The sequence below is a fragment of the Grampus griseus genome (genome assembly GCF_964374135.1).
Source record: "Grampus griseus genome assembly, chromosome: 11".
NCBI classification, from domain to species: domain Eukaryota; kingdom Metazoa; phylum Chordata; class Mammalia; order Artiodactyla; family Delphinidae; genus Grampus; species Grampus griseus.
In genome coordinates this window covers 30737399-30758825 of record NC_139005.1, presented here as the reverse complement: position 1 = coordinate 30758825, position 21427 = coordinate 30737399, and the positions used below count along the sequence as shown (strand labels likewise).

At 35.7% G+C, this 21427-nt stretch overlaps 1 protein-coding gene across 1 annotated transcript in view; it reads right to left on the bottom strand.

The window, feature by feature from the left end:
- Positions 1-16578: 16578 nt before the first annotated feature.
- The window catches only part of REDIC1 (regulator of DNA class I crossover intermediates 1), a gene marked incomplete at its 3' end in the record, with an annotated part of 72885 nt that continues 68036 nt past the window's right edge, over positions 16579-21427 (bottom strand). The window contains 3 exon segments of the mRNA XM_082666923.1: positions 16579-16985; positions 16988-17033; positions 19962-20044. Of these exon segments, the coding sequence (XP_082523049.1) occupies positions 16579-16985; positions 16988-17033; positions 19962-20044 (536 nt within the window).

The window sequence follows — 21427 nt, the reverse complement described above, 5'->3', positions numbered from 1 at the left end:
CACTTGCATGGAATATCTTTTTCCATCCCCTCACTTTCAATCTGTACACGTCCCTAGGTCTGAAGTGGGTCTTTTGTAGACAGCATATATACAGGTCTTGTTTTTGTATCCATTCAGGCAGTTTATGTCTTTTCTTGGAGCATTTAATCCATTTACATTTAAGGTAGTTACTGATATGTATGTTCCTATTACCATTTTCTGAATTGTTTTGAGTTTGTTATTGTAAGTCTTTTCCTTCTCTTGTGTTTCCTGCCTAGAGAAGTTCCTTTAGGAGTTGTTGTAGAGCTGGTGGTGGTGCGGAATTCTCTTAGCTTTTGCTTATCTGTAAATGTTTTAATTTCTCCATCGAATCTGAATGAGATCCTTGCTGGTTACAGTAATCTTGGTTGTAGGTTTTTCCCTTTCATTACTTTACATATGTCCTGCCACTCCTTTCTTGCTTGCAGAATTTCTGCTGAAAGATCACCTGTTAACCTTATGGGGACTCTTTTGTATGTTATTTGTTGCTTTTTCCTTGCTGCTTCTTAATTTTTTTTCTTTGTATTTAATTTTTGATAGTTTGATTAATATGTTTCTTGGAGTGTTTCTCCTTGGATTTATCCTGTATGGGACTCATTGCTTTCCTGGACTTGATTATTTCCTTACCCATATTAGGGAAGTTTTCAAGTATAATCTCTTCAAATATTTTCTCAGTTCTGTTTTTTTTCCTCTTCTTCTCTGGGACCCCTATAATTTGAATGTTGGTGTGTTTAATGTGGTCCCAGAGGTCTCTGAAATTGTCCTCAATTCTCTTCATTCTTTTTTCTTTATTCTGCTCTGTGGTAGCTATTTCCACTATTTTATCTTCCAGGTCACTTATCTGTTCTTCTGTCTCAGTTATTCTGCTACTGATTCCTTCTAGAGATTTTTTATTTCATTTATTGTGTTGTTCATCGTTGTTTGCTTGCTCTTTAGTTCTTCTAGGTGCTTGTTAAATGTTTCTTGTATTTTTTTCATTGTATTTCCAAAATTTGTAGCATCTTTTCTATCATTACTCTAAATTCTTTTTCAGGTAGACTGCCTATTTCCTCTTCATTTGTTTGGTCTGGTGGGTTTTTACTTGCCCCTTCATCTGCTGCATATTTCTCTGTCTTCTTGTGTTGCTTAACTTACTGTGTTTGGGGTCTCCATTTTCCTGGCTGCAGGTTTGTAATTCCCATTGTTTTTCGTGTCTGCTCCAGTGGGTAAGGTTGGTTGCGTGGCTTGTGTAGGCTTCCTGGTGGAAGGGACTAGTGCCTGTGTTCTGGTAGATGAGGCTGGATCTTGTCTTTCTGGTGGGCCTGACCACATCCAGTGGTGAGTTTTGGGGTGTCTGTGAACTTTTAGGCAGCCTCTCTGCTAATGGGTGGGTTTGTGTTCCTGTCTTGCTAGTTGTTTGCCATAGGGTATCCAGCACTGTAGCTTGTGGTCATTGATTGGAGCTGGGTCTTAATGTTGAGATGGAGATCGCTGGGATAGCTTTTGCTGTTTGATATTACATGGGGCCGGGAGGTCTCCAGTGGACCAATGTGCTGAACTCTGCTCTCCTACCTCAGCTGCTCAGGCCTGACACCTGGCCAGAGCACCAAGACCCTGTCAGCCAAGCAGCTCAGAAGAAAAGAGAGAAAAAGAAAGAAAAAAAATATATAAAATAAAGTTATTAAAATTGAAAAAAATTACTAAAAATAAAAAAGTAATAAAAAAACAGAAGAACGAAAGAAGAGAGCAACCAAAGAAACAAATCCTCCAATGATAACAAGCACTAAAAACTATAATAAAAAACAAAAACAAAAACCAGACAGTCAGAACCATAGGACAAATGGGAAAGGAAAAGCTATATAGACAAAATCACACAAAGAAGCATGCACATACACACTCACAAAAAGAGAAAAAGGAGAAAATAGAAAAAATATATATATATAAAATAAAAAAAGGAAGAGAGCAACCAGATCAATAAACAAATCTACCAATGATAATAAGCTCTAAATACTGAAGTATGATAAACATAAAACCAGAAACAAATTAGATGCAGAAAGCAAACCCCAAGTCTACAGTTGCTCGCAAAGTCCACCGCCTCAACTTTGGGAGGATTCATTGTCTATTCAGGTATTTCAGAGATGCAGCATACATCAAGTTGATTGTGGAGATTCAATCCACTGCTACTGAGGCTGCTGGGAGAAATTTCCCTTTCTCTTCTTTGTTCACACAGCTCCTGGGGTTCAGCTTTGTATTTGGCCCTGCCTCTGTGTGTAGGTCTCCTGAGGTCGTCTGTTCCCATCCAGACAGGTTGGGGTTAATGTAACAGCTTATTAAGGGTCTCTGGGTCACTCAAGCTGGGGGGAGGGAGGGGTACGGAATGCAGGGTGAGGCTACAGGCAGCAGAGGCTGGTGTGATGTTGAAACAGCCTTAGGTGCGCTGTGTGTTCTCCTGGGGAAGTTGTCCCTGGATCACGGGATCCTGGCAGTGGCGGGCTGCACAGACTCCTGGTAGGGGTGGTGTGGATAATGACCTGTGCTTGTACACAGGCTTCTTCGTGGCTGCAACAGCAGGCTTAGTGTTTCATGCCCGTCTCTGTTGTCTGCGCTGATAGCCGCGGCTCGCGCCTGTCTCTGGAGCTCGTTTAGGCAGTGCTCTGAATCCCCTCTCGTCGCACACCCCGAATTATGGTCTGTTGCCTCTTAGGCAGGTCCAGACTTTTTCCTGGACTCCCTCCCAGCTAGCTGTGGTGCACTAGTCCCCTTCAGGCTGTGTTCATGCAGCCAACCCCAGTCCTCTCCCTGAGATCTGACCTCCGAAGCCTGAGCCTCAGTTCCCAGCCCCAACCCACACTGGCAGGTGAGCAGGTAAGCGTCTCAGGCTGATGAGTGCTGGTTGGCACTGATCCTCTGTGCAGGAATCTCTCCACTTTGCCCTCTGCACCCCTGTTGATATGCTCTCCAAGGTGGCTCCAAAGCTTTCCCCCCGCCCACCCCCCATTTCCACCAGTGAAGGGGCTTCCTAGTGTGTGGAAAGTTTTCCTCCTTCACAGCTCCCTCCCCGAGGTGCAGTCCCATCCCTATTCTTTTGTCCTTGTTTTTCCTTTTTTCTTTTGCCCTACCCAGGTATGTGGGGAGTTTCTTGCCTTTTGAGAAGTCTGAGGTCTTCTGCCAGCATTCAGTAGGTGTTTTGTAGAGTTGTTCCACATGTAGATGTATTTCTGATGTATTTGTGGGGAGGAACGTGATCTCCACGTCTTACTCCTCCACCATATTGAAGGTGCCCCCTCAAGGTGATTTCGGTCAATTAATTTTTGTTTAATTTATTTTAATTTTATTTTAATTTTTGGCTGCATTGTGTCTTTGTTGCTGTATGTGGGCTTTCTCTGGTTGCGGCAAGCTGTGCCTACTCTTTGTTGCAGTGCACGGGCTTCTCATTGCAGTGGCTTCTCTTGTTGTGGAGCACAGGCTCTAGGCACACAGGCTCACTAGTTGTGGCACACGTGCTCTAGAGCGCAGGCTCAATAGTTGTGGCGCACATGCTCTGTTGCTCCGTGTCATGTGGGATCTTTCCAGGCCAGGGCTCGACCCATGTCCGCTGCATTTGTAGGCAGATTCTTACACACTGCGCCACCAGGGAAGCCTCTTGGTCAAGTAATTTTTGACAAGGTTGTAAAGTCAATTCAACAGGGAAAAATTGTCTTTTGAAAAAATGCTACTGGACCAATTGAATGTCTATCTATATACAAACAACAACAACAACAAAACTCTTACAACATTACCTTATACCAAAAAATTTAGCTGGCAATGAATTATAAACGTAAATGTAAGAAATTAAAATATAAAACTTCTAGAAATAAACACAGAAGAGAATTTGTGACCATGATTTTTCGAAAAAGATAAATTAGATTTTATTAAAACTTAAAACGTTTGTTTTTCAAAAGACACCATTATGAAAATAAAAAGACCCTTCTGTCTGGAGGAAAATAGAGTCGGTTTTACTACAACAATTGTTTTGAGAAGGCAAATTTGTTCCCATATGATATATTAGGGGACAATTTGAGAATGACATGAATTTCTTTTTCTTTTCTTCCAGTTTTATGGAGATATAACTGACATACAGCACTACATAAGTTTAAGGAGTACAGCATATGATATGATTTATAGACCTCATGAAATGATTAACACAATAAGTTTAGTGAACATCCATCATCTCATGCAGATACAAAATTAAAGAAATAGAAAAAAATTTCTGTGTGATGAAAGCTCTTTGGATTTACTCTCTTAACTTCCATATGTAACATAAAACGGTGTTAATTATATTTATCATGCTGTATGTTACATCCCTGGTACTTTTTTTATCTTACAATTGGAGGTTTGTACCTTTTAACTGCCTTCATCCAAGTCCGTCTCCCCGCAACCTCAGTCTCTGGTAGCCATAAAGCTGATCTCTTTTCTATGAGTTTGTTTCCTGTTACATAACATAATGATTTAATATTTCTATATATTTCAAGATGATCATCATGATAAGTCAAATTACAATAGGTCACCATACAAAGATATTACATACTTATTGAATCTTCCCCATCTGTATATTTCATACATGTGACTCATATTTTGCACCTGGAATTTTCTGTTAATCTCCATCACTTGTTTCTCTCCTCCCTGCACCCACTTCCCTTCTGGCAATCATGTGTTTCTTCTCTGTGGTTTTGTTACATTTGTTTTTTAGATTCCACATACAAATGAAATCATACATTATTTGTCTTTCTCTGTCTGACTTATTTCACTTAGCATAATATGCTCCAGGTCCATCTATGCTGTCACAAATGGTGAGATTTCATTCTTTTTTATGGCTGGTAATATTCCATTGTATGTATATATCACGTCTTCTATATAGATCCATCTATTGATGGGCGCTAAGTTTGTTTTCATATCTTGGCTATTGTAAGTAATGCTGCAAAGAACATAGGTGTACATACATCTTTTCTAATTAGTGTTCTCATTTTCTTCAGCTAAATACCCAGGAGTGAAATGGCTAGATTGTATGGTAGCTCTATTTTTAATTTTTTTGAGGAATCTCAATACTATTTTCCAGAGTGGCTGCACAATTTACAGTCCCATTAATAGTGCACAAGTGTTCCATTTTTTTCCCACATTTTTCCAATGCTTACCGTTTGTTATCTACTTTATAATAGCCATTATGGCATGTTTGAGGAGATAACATGTGGTTTTGATTTGCATTTCCAGGATGATTAGTGATGTCAATCATCTTTTTAAAAAATTTATTTTATTGAAGTATAGTTGATTTACAATGTGTTAATTTCTACTGTGCATCAAAGTGATTCAGTTATACATACATATATGTATATATATATGTATATATATATTCTTTTTCATATTCTTTTCCATTATAATTTATCACAGGATACTGAATTCCCTGTGCTATACAGTAGCACCTTGTTGTTCATCTATTCTTTATATAGTAGCTTGCATCTGTGAATCCCAAACTCCCAATCCACCCCTTCTTCACCCTCCCACCCCTCTGGCAACCAGAAATCTGTTCTCTATGTCTGTGAGTCTGTTTCCTTTTCATAGATAAGTTTATTTGTGTTATATTTTAGGTGCTACATATAAGTGATATCATATGGCATTTGTCTTTCTCTTGACTTACTTCATTTAGTATGATAATCTCTAGGTCCATTTATGTTGCTGCAAATGGCATTATTTCATTCTTTTTTATGACTGAGTAGTATTCCATTGTATATATGTATCACATCTTTATCCATTCATCTGTCTATGGATATTTAGGTTGTTTCCATGTCTTGGCTATTGTAAATAGTGTTGCAATGAACATCGGGAGGCATGTATATTTTTGAATTATAGTTTTATAGTTTTCTTGGGATATATGCTGAGGAGTGGGATTGCTGGATCATATGGCAACTATATTTTTAGTTTTTTGAGGAACCTCCATACTGTTTTCCATAGTGGCTACACCAATTTACACTCCCAGCATCTGTGTAGGAGGGTTCCCTTTTCTCCACACCCTCTCCAGCATTTATTGTTTGCAGATTTTTTGATGACAGCCATTCTGGATGTCAAGGATCTTTTAATGTGTTTGTTGGCCCTCTGTATGTTTCCCTTGAAAAAAATGTCTTCAGGTGCTTTGCCCATTTTTAAATTATTTTTTTCAAATAACTGTTAGGAAAATGACAGTTTAAATTTTATTTTTTTTATTGAGGTAGAGGTGATTTATAATATTTTGTTAGTTTCAAGAGTATAACATAGTGATTCAAAATTTTTATAGATTACACTCCATTCATAGTTTATATATTATAAAATATTGGCTACAGGGCTTCCCTGGTGGCACAGTGGTTGAGAGTCTACCTGCCAATGCAGGGGACATAGGTTCGTGCTCCGGTCCGGGAAGATCCCACATGCCGCGGAGCGGCTAGGTCCGTAAGCCATGGCCGCTGATCCTGCGCGTCTGTTGCCTGTGCTCCGCAACGGGAGAGGCCCGTGTACTGCAAAAAAAAAAAAAAATGGCTACATTCCCTGTACTATACAATGTATCCTTGTAGTTTATTTATTAAACTACGTGGTAGTTTATACCTCTTAATCCCCTGTCCCGTCTTGCCCTTCCCTCTCCCTACTAGCAACCACTAGTTTGTTCTCTATATCTGAGAGTCTGTTTCTTTTTTGTTATATTCATTAGTTTTATTTTTTAGATTCCACATATAAAATATATACAGTATTTGTCTTTTTCTATCTGACTTATTTCACTAAGCATAATACCCTCCAGTTCCATCCATGTTGTTGCAAATGGCAAATTTTCATTCTTTCTTATGGCTGAGTAGTATTCCATTATATTGGGGTGTATATCTATCTCTATCTATCTCTATCTATCTATCTATCTCTATCTATCTATCTATCATCTATCTATCTATCTATCTCACATCTTCTTTACCCATTCACCTGTTGATGGATACTTAGGTTGCATCCATTTCTTGGCTGTTGTAAATAATGCTTCTATGAACATTGGGGTGCATATATCTTTTCAAATTAGTGTTTTCATTTTCTTCAGATATATACCCAGGAGTGAAATTGCTGGATCATACGGTAGTTCTAAGTTTTTTGAGGAACCCCCCCTACTATTTTTCCACAGTGGCTGCAACAAATTTACATTCCCACCAACAGTGTATAAGGGTTCCCTTTTCTCCACATCCTCTCCAACATTTGTTATTTGTAGGCTTTCTGATGATAGCCATTCTGACAGATGTGAGGTGACATCTCATTGTGATTTTGATTTGCAATGTTGAGCATCTCTTCACATGCCTGTTGGATATCTGTATGTCTTCTTTGCAGAAATGTCTATTCAGGTCTCCTTCCCATTTTTTTGATAGTGTTGTTTGTTTTTTCGATATTGAGTTGTATAAGTTATTTTTATATTTTGGATATAATGCCTTGTCAGTCACAAAATCTGCAAATATTTACTCCCACTCCATAGGTTGTCTTTTTGTTTTGTTGATAGTTTCCTTTGCTGTTCAAAAGCTTTTAAGTTTGATTAGGTCCCATTTGTTTATTTTTGCTTTTATTTCTTTTGCCATGGAGACCAATCTAAGAAAATACTGCTACGATTTATGTCAGAGAATATTTTGCCTACGTTCTCTTCTAGAAATTTTATGGTGTCATGTCTCATATTTATGTCTTGAAGCCACATTTAGTTTTTTTATGCATATTGTGTGAAGTTTTCTAATTTCATTGACTGACATGTAGCTTTCCAGCTTTCTGAGAACAACTTGTTAAAGAGACTGTCTTATGCATTGTATATTCTCGCCTACTTTGTTGTAGATTAATTGACCATAGGTGCGTGGATTTAACTCTGGGCTCTGTATTCTGCTTCATTGATTGTCTTTGTGCCAATACCATGCTGCTTTGATTACTGAAGCTTTGTAGTATTGTCTGAAGTCTGGGAGGGTTATGCTTCCAGCTTTTTTTTTTTTCAGGATTGCTTTGGCAATTCTGGGTCTTTTGTGGTTCCATATAAATTTTAGGATTATTTGTCCTAGTTCTGTGAAAAATGTCATAGGGATGACATTAAATCTGTAGATTGCTTTGGGTAGTATGGCCATTTTAACAATATTCATTCTTCCAATCCAAGAGAACATGATATCTTTCTATTTCTTTTAATTATCTTCAGTTTCCTTTAACAATGTTATATAGTGCTTAGTGTATAGGACTTTCACCTCTGTGGTTAAGTTACTTCTAGGTATTTTATTTTTATTTTTTTGACGGGATTTTAAATGGAATTATTCTTTACTTTCTCTTTTTGACATTTTATTGTTAGTAAAAATAAATGGAACAGATTTATTTATATTAATCTTGTATCCTGCTACCTTGATGAATTGATTTATTCGTTTTTGTGTGGAGACTTTAGGGCTCTCTATATAGAGCACCATGTCAACTGCAAAGAGTGACAGTTTTACCCCTTCCCTTCCAATTTAGGATACCTTTTATTTCTTTTTCTTGTTAGGCTGCTGTGGATAGGACTTCCAATACTATGTTGAATAGAAATGGTGGATATCTTAGTCTTGCTACTGAATTTAGTAGGAAGGCTATCAGCTTTTCACCATTATTATGTTCGCTGTGGTTTGCTATAGATGGCTTTTATTATGTTGAGATATGTTCCCTCTATACCCACTTTGGTGAGAATTTTTATCATAAATGGATGTTGAATTTTATCAATTTTTTTTCTGAGTCTATTGAGATGATCATGTTTTTGTTAATGTGGTGTAACACATTGATTTTTTTTTATGTCAAACCATTCTTGTGACCCTGGAATGAATCCAACTTAGTCATGGTGTATGATCTTTTTTTAAGTATTCTTGGATTTGGTTTGCTAATATTTTGTTAAGAAGTTTTCCTCTATATTCATCAAAGATATTGGCCTATAATTTTTTTTGGCAGTGTCTTTTTCTGGTTTTAGTATCAGGGTGATGGTGGCTTCATAAAATGAATTTGGGATTGTTCTCTCCTCTTCAATTTTTTGGAATTGTTTGAGCAAAATAGGCATAAGTTATTTGTATGCTTGGTATTCCCCAGCTCTTAGCTTCATTGATCTTTTCTATTTTTTAGTCTCTATTTTATTTATTTCTGCTCTGATATTTATGATTTTTTTCCTTCTACTAACTTTAGGTTTCACTTGTTCTTCTTTTTCTAGTTCCTTTGGGTATAAAGTTAGGTTTTCTATTTGAGATTTTTTGTTTCTTGAGGTAGGCTTTTATCACTATAAATTTCCCCCTTAGAACCACCTTTGCTGTGTCCCATAGATTTTGGACCATTGTGTTTTCATTTTCATATGTCTCCCATATTCTTTTATTTCTTCTTTCATTTCTTCAGTGATCCATTGGTTTAGTAGCTTATTGTTTAGCCTCCACATGTTTGTGTTTTTTGCAGATTTTTTTCTTGTTGATTTCTAGTCTCATAGTGTTGTGGTTAGAAAAGTTGCTTGATATTGTCTCAGTTTTCTTAAATTTACTGAGACTGATTTTGTGGTCTAGCATGTGATATATCCTGGAGAATTTTCAACGTGGACATGAAAAGAATGTGTAATCTGCTGCTTTTGGATGGAATGTTCTATCTATATCTATAATCTACCTATCTATCATCTATTAAATTCATCTGGTCTTAATGGGTCATTTAAGGCCAGTGCTTCTTTGTTGATTTTCTGTCTAGATGATCTGTCCGTTGATGTAAGTGAGCTGTTAAAAGTCCCTATTATTGTGTTACTGTCAATTTCTCTCTTTATGTCTGTTAATATTTGCTTTATGTATTTAGGTGGTCCTGTGTTGGGTGCATATATATTTGCAATTGTTGTATCTTCTTCTTGGATCGATCCCTTTATCATTATGCAATGTCCTTCTTTCTCTTGTTAGTCTTTGTTTTAAAGTCTATTTTGTCGATATAAATACTGATGTACCAGCTTTCTTTTGACTTCCATTTTCCTGGAATATCTTTTTCCATCCTTTCAACTTTTAGTCTGTGTGTAACTTTAGATCTAAAGTCAGTCTCTTATAAGCAGCATATATATGGGTCTTGTTTTTGTATCCATTTGGCCAGTCTATATCTTGGGGTTTGAGCATATTGTTCATATAAATTTATAGTAATTATTGATATGTATGTACTGATTGCCATTTTGTTAATTGTTTTGGGGTTGCTTTTGTAGTTGTTTTTTGTTCTTTTGTTCTTTTGCTCTCTTCTTTCATGATTAGATGACAATCTTTAGTGTTATGTTTGGATTCCTTTCTATTTTGTGTGTATTTATCATTATAGATTTTTGGTTTGTAATTGTCATGAGGTATACATTATTATTTTAAGTTGCTGACCTCTCAAGTTCAAATGAATTTTAACAACACTGTATTTTTATCCTCCCACAACATTTGTTTTGACCTCATATTTTACATCTTTTTCTTTTGTGTATACCTTAACCAGTTATTGTGGATATATATTTGATTTGACTATATTTGTCTTTTAACCTTCTTACTAGCTTGTATGTGGTTGATTTACTGCCTTTACTATACATTGCCTTTACCAATGAGATTTTTTCTTTTGTAATTCTCCTGTTTCTAGTTGTGGCCTTTTCTTTTTCACTTAGAGAAGTCCCTTTAACATTTGTTGTAAAACTGGTTTGGTGGTGCCGAACTCTTTTAGCTTTTGCTTGTCCATGAAACTCTTTATCTATCAAATCTGAATGAAAGCCTTGCTGTGTGTGTATTCTTGGTTGTAGCCTTTTGCCTTTCATCTCATTAAATATATTGTACCAGTCACTTCTCAACTGAAGAATTTCTGCTTAAAAGTCAGCAGATAGATTTATGAGAGTTTCCTTTTATGTAACTTGCTGCTTTTCCCTTGCTGCTTTTTAATACTACCTCTTTAATTTCTAACACTTTAACTGCAATGTTTCTTGGTCTGGTACTCTTTTGCTTGATCCTGTATGGGACACTCTGTGCTTTCTTAACCTGGATGTTTGTTTTCTCTTCCAGCTTAGGGACATTTTCATCTTTTATGTCTTCAAATATGTCCTCTGCCCCTACTCTCTCTCTCCTCCTTCTGAGACTGCCCTATAATGTGAATGGTAGTAAACTGTCCTCATTTCTTTTTATTCTCTTTTCAGTTCAACTTCAGTCATTTCCACTATTCTGTCTTCCAGCTCACTGATCTGTTCCTCTGTATCATCTAATCTACTATTCCTTCCAGTGTATTTTGAAATTTCAGTTATTATTTTCTTCACGTCTGTTTGGTTCTTCTTTGTATTTTCTCTTTGTTGAAGATTTCTAACTTCTTATTCTGTTCATCCAATGTTCTCCTGAGTTTTTGCACATCTTTAGAGTCATTCCCTTGAACACTTTATTGGGTAGATTGCTTATCTCCACTTCACTTAGTTTCTCTTCTGGGTTTTACCTTGTTCCTTTTTTTTCTTGGAACTTATTCCTGTCACCTCATTTTGCCTAATTTGCTGTTTTTATATCAATGTATTTGGTAGGTTGGTTACACTTTCCAACCTTGGAGAAGGGACCTTTTGTAGGAGATGTTCTATGCTTCCCAGCAGTGCACTCCCATCTGGTTACCAGAGCTATATGCTCTGGGGCGCCCCCTATGTAGGCTGCATGTGTCCTTCTGTGGTGGTGGACTGACTACTATGGACTATCTAGCAGTTGTGGTTGGCTCCTGGTCCATTTGGTGGCCAGAACCTGTCTTGTGAAGAGGCTTCTGGCCACTGGTGAGTGGGGCCAGGTCATGAGATGGCTGGCTGTGGAGCCTCAGGGGGTTCCAGGGCTAGTGTTGACCTATTGGTAGGTGGAGTCAAGTTATGGGGTGGGTGGTTGTGAAGCTGGGGTTCCTGGATTTAGTATCAAACTGCTGATAGGGGTGACTGGTTCCTGACATGGCTGGCTTCACAGTCCAGGGTATCCTAAAGCTGGTGTCGGCTTACTTGTGATTGGGGCTGGATCCTGGTGTGCAATGCTGAGGGTTCCAAGGTGTCTTGGAGCTGGTGTCAACCTGCTGGTAGGCAGGCCAGGGCCCAGGATGTCCTGGGAGTAGTGCTGGCCCATGGGTGGGTGGACCCAAGACACTAGGTGAATGCACAAAACTGCACCCATTTGAACTGAACCATATAGGTATATACAAAATGAACATACATCCATTAAAAACTTAGCAGTTACCTTAATTCACTGTTATCTTTTAAGTTTTCATATTTGTGGATATCTATATAAACAGATAGATATAGATATCAACATTCAAAACAGATCTAAATATCTTGATTCAAAAAGGCCAAGCAGTGCATGTAAAAGTAAAGTTTTAAGTATTAAAGAGAAGTTTGAAATAATAAAGTAATTTTAAAGGAATGAGAGAACATGTGGTAGCTCCTCAGCAACAGGCATAAAGGAATATATATTGCGGACCATCAGAGAAAACACTGAGAAGATAAATAAAGTCCATCGCTGGAACAACTTCAAGTGTTGCAAAGTCAATAAGAAGAGGGCCTAAAAAAATAGAAGCAGTGGAAAAATTGTGCATATGGGTTAAAAACCAAACAGTAAAAAAATTAGAAACTTTTTCCACAAAGAGAAATCAGTACCTGTATTCAAAAAGCTTAAATATAAATTGCTGTAGCCTACAAAATTCGGTCCTTCATGCTAGTATTGGCTAGTATGGTGGTGTCAAATAGTGCTAGATGTGTAGGGCTGGAAACACAATTCTAGAGTGACTTGTTATTTTTCTATCAGGATTTGGATGGTATTTTTACAGTCTTTCGGCATTCATTATTGCTTTTAAAAATAACCTAACAGTGTTGTTGTCCTTCTAGGAAGGTCATTTTCTCTCCAGTTCCTTTCAACATCTTGTCTTTGAGGTTTGCCATTTCACTATGCTGGGTCTAGACATGGATGTCACATTATACTACTTGGAATCTGTTGGCCTCCTTGAATTGTGGATTAATGTGACTGATGAATTCTGAAAAATTCTCAGCCATTATCTCTTCAAAATCCTATTTCTCTCCTCTACTATTGATACTTCAATTAAACATATGTTGGAGTTTCTCATTATATCCTTGTTACTGTTTAATTCACTCTCTTCCATATTTTCTATTTCTTTTTCTCTCCTGCATCTGGATAATTTATTATGATGAATATTTCATTTCACTAATTCTCTCTTCACTTGTGTCTATATGCTTCTAGTCCCATTTACTGAGTTTTCAGCAGGTGGCAGAAATAGAAAACTGGTACAAGAGAATTGTAAAACCAGAAAATTATTTATGTTAACATTTGAGTGACACCAATAAAGACAATTCATTCAGCTATTTGTCATGGTCCCTAACTTGTCAGTATGGATTACCTCAGAAGCAAATCATAAGCCAAGAATTTAAGTGCATGTAGTATGTTTGGGGTGTGATCTCAAGAAACACTGGTATGGAATTGAAGAAGTGAGATAGGAAAAGAAGGAAGCTAACAAAGGGCTTACTATCAAGCAAGTTACCATTGAAAGCAACTGAAGCATAATACTTCTGAGGAACTCTGGAAGAATAGTGTTTCTCCAACTTTAGAATGTATAAACATCACCTATTTAAGCACAGATTCTTTGACCCCACTCCAAGAGATTTTGATACAGTAATTTTGGAGTGGATTCTAAGAATTTGCATTTCTAACCAACTCTCAAGCAATGGTGATGTTGATGTTACAAGTCAGTGGATCACACTTTAAGCAGTGGTGTAGAACACACTTCTGAGGACGTTATCCTGCTCAAGAGGCAAGGGAACTGGGGTGTTTATTCACCATCTACCATCAGTCATTGCTCTAAAAAGACCGCTTTCAGATAGTATTAATACCCTGGTACTACCTGCCTGCCTGCACATAGGCCAAACAGGTATCTGCAGCAAGGAGAAACCCCTCAGGGAATGAGTCAAATGTGCTGGCAGTTGGAAATCAGGTTGGCATGTATTGAAATGGAAAGTGCCAAGATAATGTGAACAGAGTACTGACATTTGCCATACTGCCATATATGGTGTCATGGGGAAAATAAACATGAAAGAAGAAATTACACAAATAACTTACAATTACGATGTGCTGTAAAAGTAAATTACATGAGACTACCCCTAAATATAGCTTCATATTATTTCAGGTGGCAACTTTTCACAAACTGTTAAACACAAACTCCAGATCGATATTATATACAATAGCCATTATTGGATGTACAGTATTTTATTTGAAGTCACTGTGATTGACAGTTTATATTACAAATGTGTGCAGAATCATTAAGTTTTCCATTTTGTTTCATTTGGATAAAACTTAGCTAGGATTACTTTGTTCTATAAACCTTAAATTGCAAATATGGAAGAAGGCTATGTTTACCTCAGTTAATTTTTTTCATTAAATTGTTTCACCAAGAGAAACTCTAAACTAGTATTTTGAAAAGTATGTTATAATCTATTCTGTTATATATGTCCTCTTTATTTTGTAAATCTGTACTCACTTTCCTATCCAAATATATTTATTTCCCTAAAGAGTTAGCAACTACAATGTTAGGGAACAGTCCATAAAAATTCAGGGGTTCCAAGAGCACCTTCAGATTTGATAATTTGTTGGAAGGACTCAGAACTCACTGAAAGCTGTTATATTCACAGTTACAGTTTACTACAAGGAAAGGAGACATTAAAATCAGCCCAGGTAAGAGGCACTTAGTACAGAGTCTAAGAAAGTAATACAGAGCTTCCAGTCTTCTACAAGTAATGGACAGTGTTATTTTCCTGGTATCAATGTGTGACAACACACAGTACTGCTAACCAGGGAAGCCCACCTGAGCCTTGGTGTCCAGAGCCTTTACTCTGGCTCTATCACAGTGGCATGACTGACAGCCCATATGGCTGATTTCAGTTTCTAGCCCCTTAGGAAGTTGAGCTGATATTGCTTGACTCAGAGTCCCATCCTAAATCACACTGTTAACTATCTGGCTTGGCCCAAGGTCCCAAGGCATCTATCAGCCATGACACTCCAAGAGCTTAGAGATTACCTCACAAAAGCCAAGGGTAAAAAACCAGATCTCTTTTGGGGCAAACTTAAATTCTTTACTACACTGAACCTTACCCTGCTATCATTGTGTGCAGTCATTACACTAAATAGCCCCTATATTTTTCTTTACCTTACTTATCTTAACTGCCACATTATGATATTGATAAAAATGTAACTAGGTGTGAACTTTTGTAATGAATGTGCTTTTAATAGCTGCTAGACTTTGATTTGTATTTGGGGAAAAAATCAGTTTACATGATACTTGAAACAACCCAAGATTCAAAGCTCAATCTTATTCTAGTATCACCAGTATCGTCGTCTTCTCCATATATAGGTCTTCATTACTACAATATGTCATATTTTACAAAACAATTGCTCAGGATAATCAATCCACTATGGAATACTTTTTATTGAATACCAGGATGAAAATCTGGCCTTTTGAAAAAAAACCAGTGTACATCAGATAATTATATTACCCTTTCATGAGATTACCCTACTTTAAGAAAATTATTTTAGAGTTCATTGTGCTCTCTCTGAGGCAGCAAAGAGAGCTTCCTAAAACTAGCTAAAAACCTAAAGATTGCTACTGTTTAAATATTAGCTATTAGTGTTTCTAAATTGTTATGTTTCAGATCACCTCTGTAAAACAAACTATTGAGTGATATGTGTACATGTAAAAATGCAGCATCTAATCATCCTTTAACAGAAAGTCCTAACAGTTTTATTTTTGTTACAGTTAGATATCAGAATGCCCCCTGCTGGTCACTTTGTAATATACCCATACAAATGTCCATTTTCTAAAATGACTAGTGTGAACATTTAAAATCTTGACCAAAAACAATAATTGTTATGTTGGAAACAAAGCCCATATTTTACAAATGAGAAATTCTGATGCATTATTTATGAAAATCTTATGTAATATTAAAATTAGTAAACATAAATTATTTTCCAATGTTGATCAATTCTTTTACAAAAGCATTAAAACATTTTTTTTAATCTTGAAGAGAAAAACCATTCCTCTGAATTAATATAAGCAAAACCAAAAAATGTTCTCCAAATTAGAAAAAAATACTTTATCTAAAAATTAAGGCCAGAATTTTTAATGATGGTATAGTAGTTAAGAGAAGTAGCTAAGAAAATTCTTATAATTAAGTTATAAAACATATTTAGTATTATTTAGTATTATTTTCTGTCTTAAGCTCTTGGGAGAGAACATTTTTGCCAAAAGATGCAACAGCACTAAATTTTAACATAAATGCAACAAAGAAGTAATTAAACATATTTTTAATCCATAAACAACAGCATATCATAATGTAATTAATAATTACCATAAGAAAGATAGTAAATTTACATATATCTTATTTTCTAAAAAACTTTGACATACTAAAGCTATTAAAAATACCTATGGGAATACTTCCACCTAGTTGCTTAGCTACAAAAATATTCTCATTCTTTATTATGTTAATAAAACTCTAAACGTTAAACCAAATGCAAAATCTCAGGCTGAGGTTTTAGAATATTAGTTGTTTTTAAGGATTTCCTGCCCTCCAGTGGTATCTGCCTTAATATTTTCATTGCACCTTTCAACGTTACAAAAAGAAGACACATCTTTTCTACATTTACATTTTGAAATTATATCACATTGTATGGCAGCATCTAATTTTTCTTCAATTACACGTTCACTCTCCGTCTGTATCCATGCATCACACCTTGCAACCTGTAGAATGCAGTTATTATTGGTTACGTTTTGAAATATATGTGCTGAATTACACTGAGACTGTGGAAACTGATCTATATTACTATTCATTGAGAACTGGTTAAAATCCTCATTTTGTTTATAAAATTTGGCATTGTTTTTAATAATCCTATCACATGGAAGTTTCTCCATGCTTTCTAAATAAAAATTATTAGTTGTTTCTTTGGTTTGATGGATCTCCTATTTGAACCTTCAATTTGATCTTCATCTTCAGAGGGCTAAAAGAAATTTAGTAATTTTGCTCTTAATGATGCTTAAATTAAAAAAACAATCACTTCAAAGTAGACATTCTTTTTTTTTTTTTTTTTTTCGGTACGCGGGCCTCTCACTGTTGTGGCCTCTCCCATTGCGGAGCACAGGCTCCGGATGCGCAGGCTCAGCGGCCATGGCTCACGGGCCCAGCCGCTCGGTGGCATGTGGGATCTTCCCGGACCGGGGCACAAACCCGTGTCCCCTGCATCGGCCACTGCGCCACCAGGGAAGCCCGAAAGTAGACATTCTTAAAATTCACATTATAGAAAATTTCAAAAAAAAAAGAGACTTTGGCAGGTGGCAAATCAACCTAGATTTAGAATTTTTTTTTAATCAAGGTTATGGATTTTAAAATAGCATGAAACAATAATAATCCTTATATTAAAGATGCAAAAGCACAAAAAAGAGAAGATTTTTGTCCATTATTAGTCTTCATACTCATAGGTGACATCACCCTACTACCTTTTCACAGAGAGGAAATGAAATACAACATATACTCTTCAACTACTTAAGAAGAGTGAAGTAGAAGTATAACTTTGAAAGAAAAAGCTAACACATACAATTTGTTTTAATATTCACTCATTGAGTCATTAAGTCAAAAAATATCTATATTGTATCTTTCACAAGCTCAGTCTCAAGAAAGACTCATTAAGAATGGTATCAGCTAACAGGAAATCAAATAGACAAAAGAAAGGTTAAACAGCAATAAATATCAAAACTGTTATATAAAAAATCAAATTTTAAGAACTTTTAATAGGTCTAGATTTCAATTTAGTAGCTTGAATTTTTCAACTTCAAGAAAAATTTATCTTTTAATTACTGAACTAACCAAAATACTATTTTAATAAAAATCTTATATAAAAGTATTGATTATTCTAGCTAAAAATAAAAAGCAAAGTTAACATAAAAAAACCTAAAATGAGGTATAGACCTAAGCTGATTGGCACTAAAATAGGAAAAGTAAGCCCAAGAAACAGCATTAAACTGGCTGGGCATAAATTAGAGAAAATAGGATCAGTACATTTATTTATTCAAGAAATAAATACTCAGCACCTGCAATGTGAGTGAAGCAGACATATTTGCTGCTCTCTACAGCACACACTCTTATGCGTGGAAATGACGTTAATCAAATAATTACACACAAGCATATGTAATTACAAGTTGAACAAAGCATTATGAAGAGCAAGCATGAAGCACTTCAAGAGCATAACTAAGGAGTCTAATTTAGATTGAAAAGCCAAGGAGGGGCTTTCAAAAGAAGTGACATATTTAAGCTGCGACCTAAAGGATGAATAACAGTAATGTAAGAAACAGAATATATAAATGTGCTGAAGCAGAAAAGTGACTTAAGAAGCTAAGGAAGTGGAATGTCAGTATGCGTAAAGTGTGGTGAGAGAGGAATACTAGCAGTTGGAGATGTAGCCAGGGGCTAGACCACACATGGCCTGTCACTAATGAAAGCAGTTTAGATTCTAAAGTAAAACAGGAATCCATTGAATAAACATAGAAGTAACATCATTCAGTTTAAGTTTTCAAAAGACCATGATGACTGTTAACTAGAGAAAAAGTGGGGCAAGAGTGGAAGTAGAGAGATCTCTTGGGCAACAACCATTAACAGTTCAAGAACAAGATGACGGTACCTTAGATTAGGGTACTGACACCTAGTACCCTAGGTGAGAAGTAGATAAATATGCAATTTATTTTGGAGGTAGAATTGATTGGATCAAGTGATGAAATGAATATGGTTAAGGAAGGCAGATGAGACAGAAAGAAATGCCAAACTAAAGTTTCTGGCATGAACAACTGAGTGGATAGAAAAGGGATCCACTAATATGGGAACTATCAGAAAAACTGATATGGGGAGATCAGAAGTGTTCAGTTTTTTGTGAAATATCCAAGAAGATATCCAATAAGAAATTGGACACCTAATTAAGGATCTAAGCTAAAGTCATAAAGTTGAGAATTGTCATCAACCAGGTAATAGTATAAAAAATCAATGGAGTATGTAACATCATCTAGAGTTTGGAGTGTAGGTTAAGAGAAGAATAGGCTCCTGAAGCAAACCCTAAACATTACAACATTTATATACAGGGAAAGGTGGATGAGAAGTGGGCAAAGGCATAAAGTAGCATTCAGAGAGGTATGCAGGGAACTAAGATAGTGTGTATCACAAAAGCAAAGAGAAAAAAATGTTTCAAGAAAAGAAAATAATAATTTCTATTAATATTGTTAGAAATTCTTATAAAATAAAAACTGAAAATTGTCCAATGAATTTGGCATCGTTAGAGGTCATTGATGTCCTTCCTCAGCAAGGCAGTTTGGACAGCAAGCTAGAGACAAAAGGCAGGTGAAACGAAGATGGAAGAATTAATGGAGAATTCCATTTAAACATGTGATTTGCGAGAAACTCACTCAGAATATAATGCCATTCCAATTATTCAGATTACAGTTCCCACTCAGCATTAAACATGTCACTCCAATTATTCAGATTATAGTATTTTATAGTTTTCTTCACACAAGTCTGGAGACTTTCTTTTTGTGTGTATTATTGGTTGTTTTAGGTTTTCAATTATTGTGAATAGGTTCTTTTAAAAACGCTTTTAAAAGAAGAATGCATTTATCATATACACACACATACATCTCAGTAAGAGTGGGTTTTGTAAATAACAATGAACACATTCATCATCTCATAAGCATGAATGAATGATGCTCAATTACATTTTAATTTACATTCTTCTTACATTTTTAATATTTTCACATTTTTGTTTACATTTATTTTCACTATTATCTCAACTATTTTTTTCAGAATGAAAAAGTAAACGATGAGAAATACAAATCACTCTAAATTAGTATAGCATATATTAACAAGCAAAAAAAAAAAGAGCATAACTTACCATCTCTGAACTAGAACTAAAACAACTATCTGCTGGCCTTGGGGAGCAACTGGTAGACTGACTACTCCGTGAAGAATCAAGATCTGAAAATAAAAATTTAATTTGTGAAGAATGGTACCTATTAATATGTACATAGGCAGAAGATAGCTGCTGGTAAATAAGTTTAGATAACATACTATAGAGCATTTTAAAAGTTAAAATTTTGGATATGTGGCAGGTTGCATTTTTGACAGGGTATTATGGATTTATTCTACATGTAAAAGATGTGTATCTACAAGTAAAATGAGGGTACCTAACGTAAGGGAAGAAAGGAGAACAGAGGAAATTGAATTGATTTTTTCCAATACAATGAACCATTTTTTATGAGCAAATAATTTAAAGTGTCAATCTGTACGAAGGAGAAATAAGCCAAGTTAAGGTACCAGATATTTGCTAATTGAGTAAATGAAGTTTTATCACACAATCAAAACTGTATTTAACCTTTAATATGATTTCAAAACTATAGAATTTTAAAGCCATTTATGAATGCAAAATAATATAAAAAGATATATAATCTATTGAAATTTGATGGTGACTGTGACACTGTTAAATCTATTTTTTAAAAAGCTGTATGTAAAACAACTCAAAGCATCCAGTATGTTATTCTTTCATTATCTGCCTAATGTGTTCTCTTATGATTACAAGTAAAGTTTAAAAATGGGCTTGAAAAGTAGGTCATGACTCCCTAGCATGCATAAATACTATAGATCAACAGTAGCTTCAACCATTCCTCTTCTTGTTTGTGAAAATGAATTTGCTATCCAAAAAGAAAAAGAAAAAGGTAATGGAATGTGGTGCAACAACACATGTTAAATCACATGTCCTCCCATACACAACAGACCATGACTACTATTCATACCTCAGATCAGATCTGATACCTTCTGTAACAGAATCTAGCCATCAGTCAGCTGAGAGGTAGAGAGAACTTAGGTAAATTCAGTTACCCTTAGTTCATCATACTAGAAGGAATTTATACCCTCCCAAAGCAGGTTCTCCTCAACAGTGGAAAGCAGAGAAAAGAAAAGTAGGATTTTACTAACAACATGATCTAAGGGCATTCCCCCACAACAAGGTTCATTCAGTTCATAAGTATAGTAAACCCATAGTTATTAGTAGAGAAGACAAATGTCCGTTAAATGAATGTCTTACCTCTAACAGTGTAAGAAAGGATATGTAGATTAAAATGGAAATTATACACTTATTGAGTAATTACCTTAAGTAAGTCACTTAGTAGTTTTTAGGAATATGTGGCCATAATGCTCAAAGTATTCAGACTCTTGAGATGGAGAAAAAGACATACATTTATTTTTTTTAAACAGTCACAAAATTAGACCCAACAATAGAAGTCATAGAAGGTACAAAAGTGGTAGAGACCTAAGTGTGATGAGCTCTAGGGAAAAAAGGTTTAGTGAAGAGTAATAGAGAAA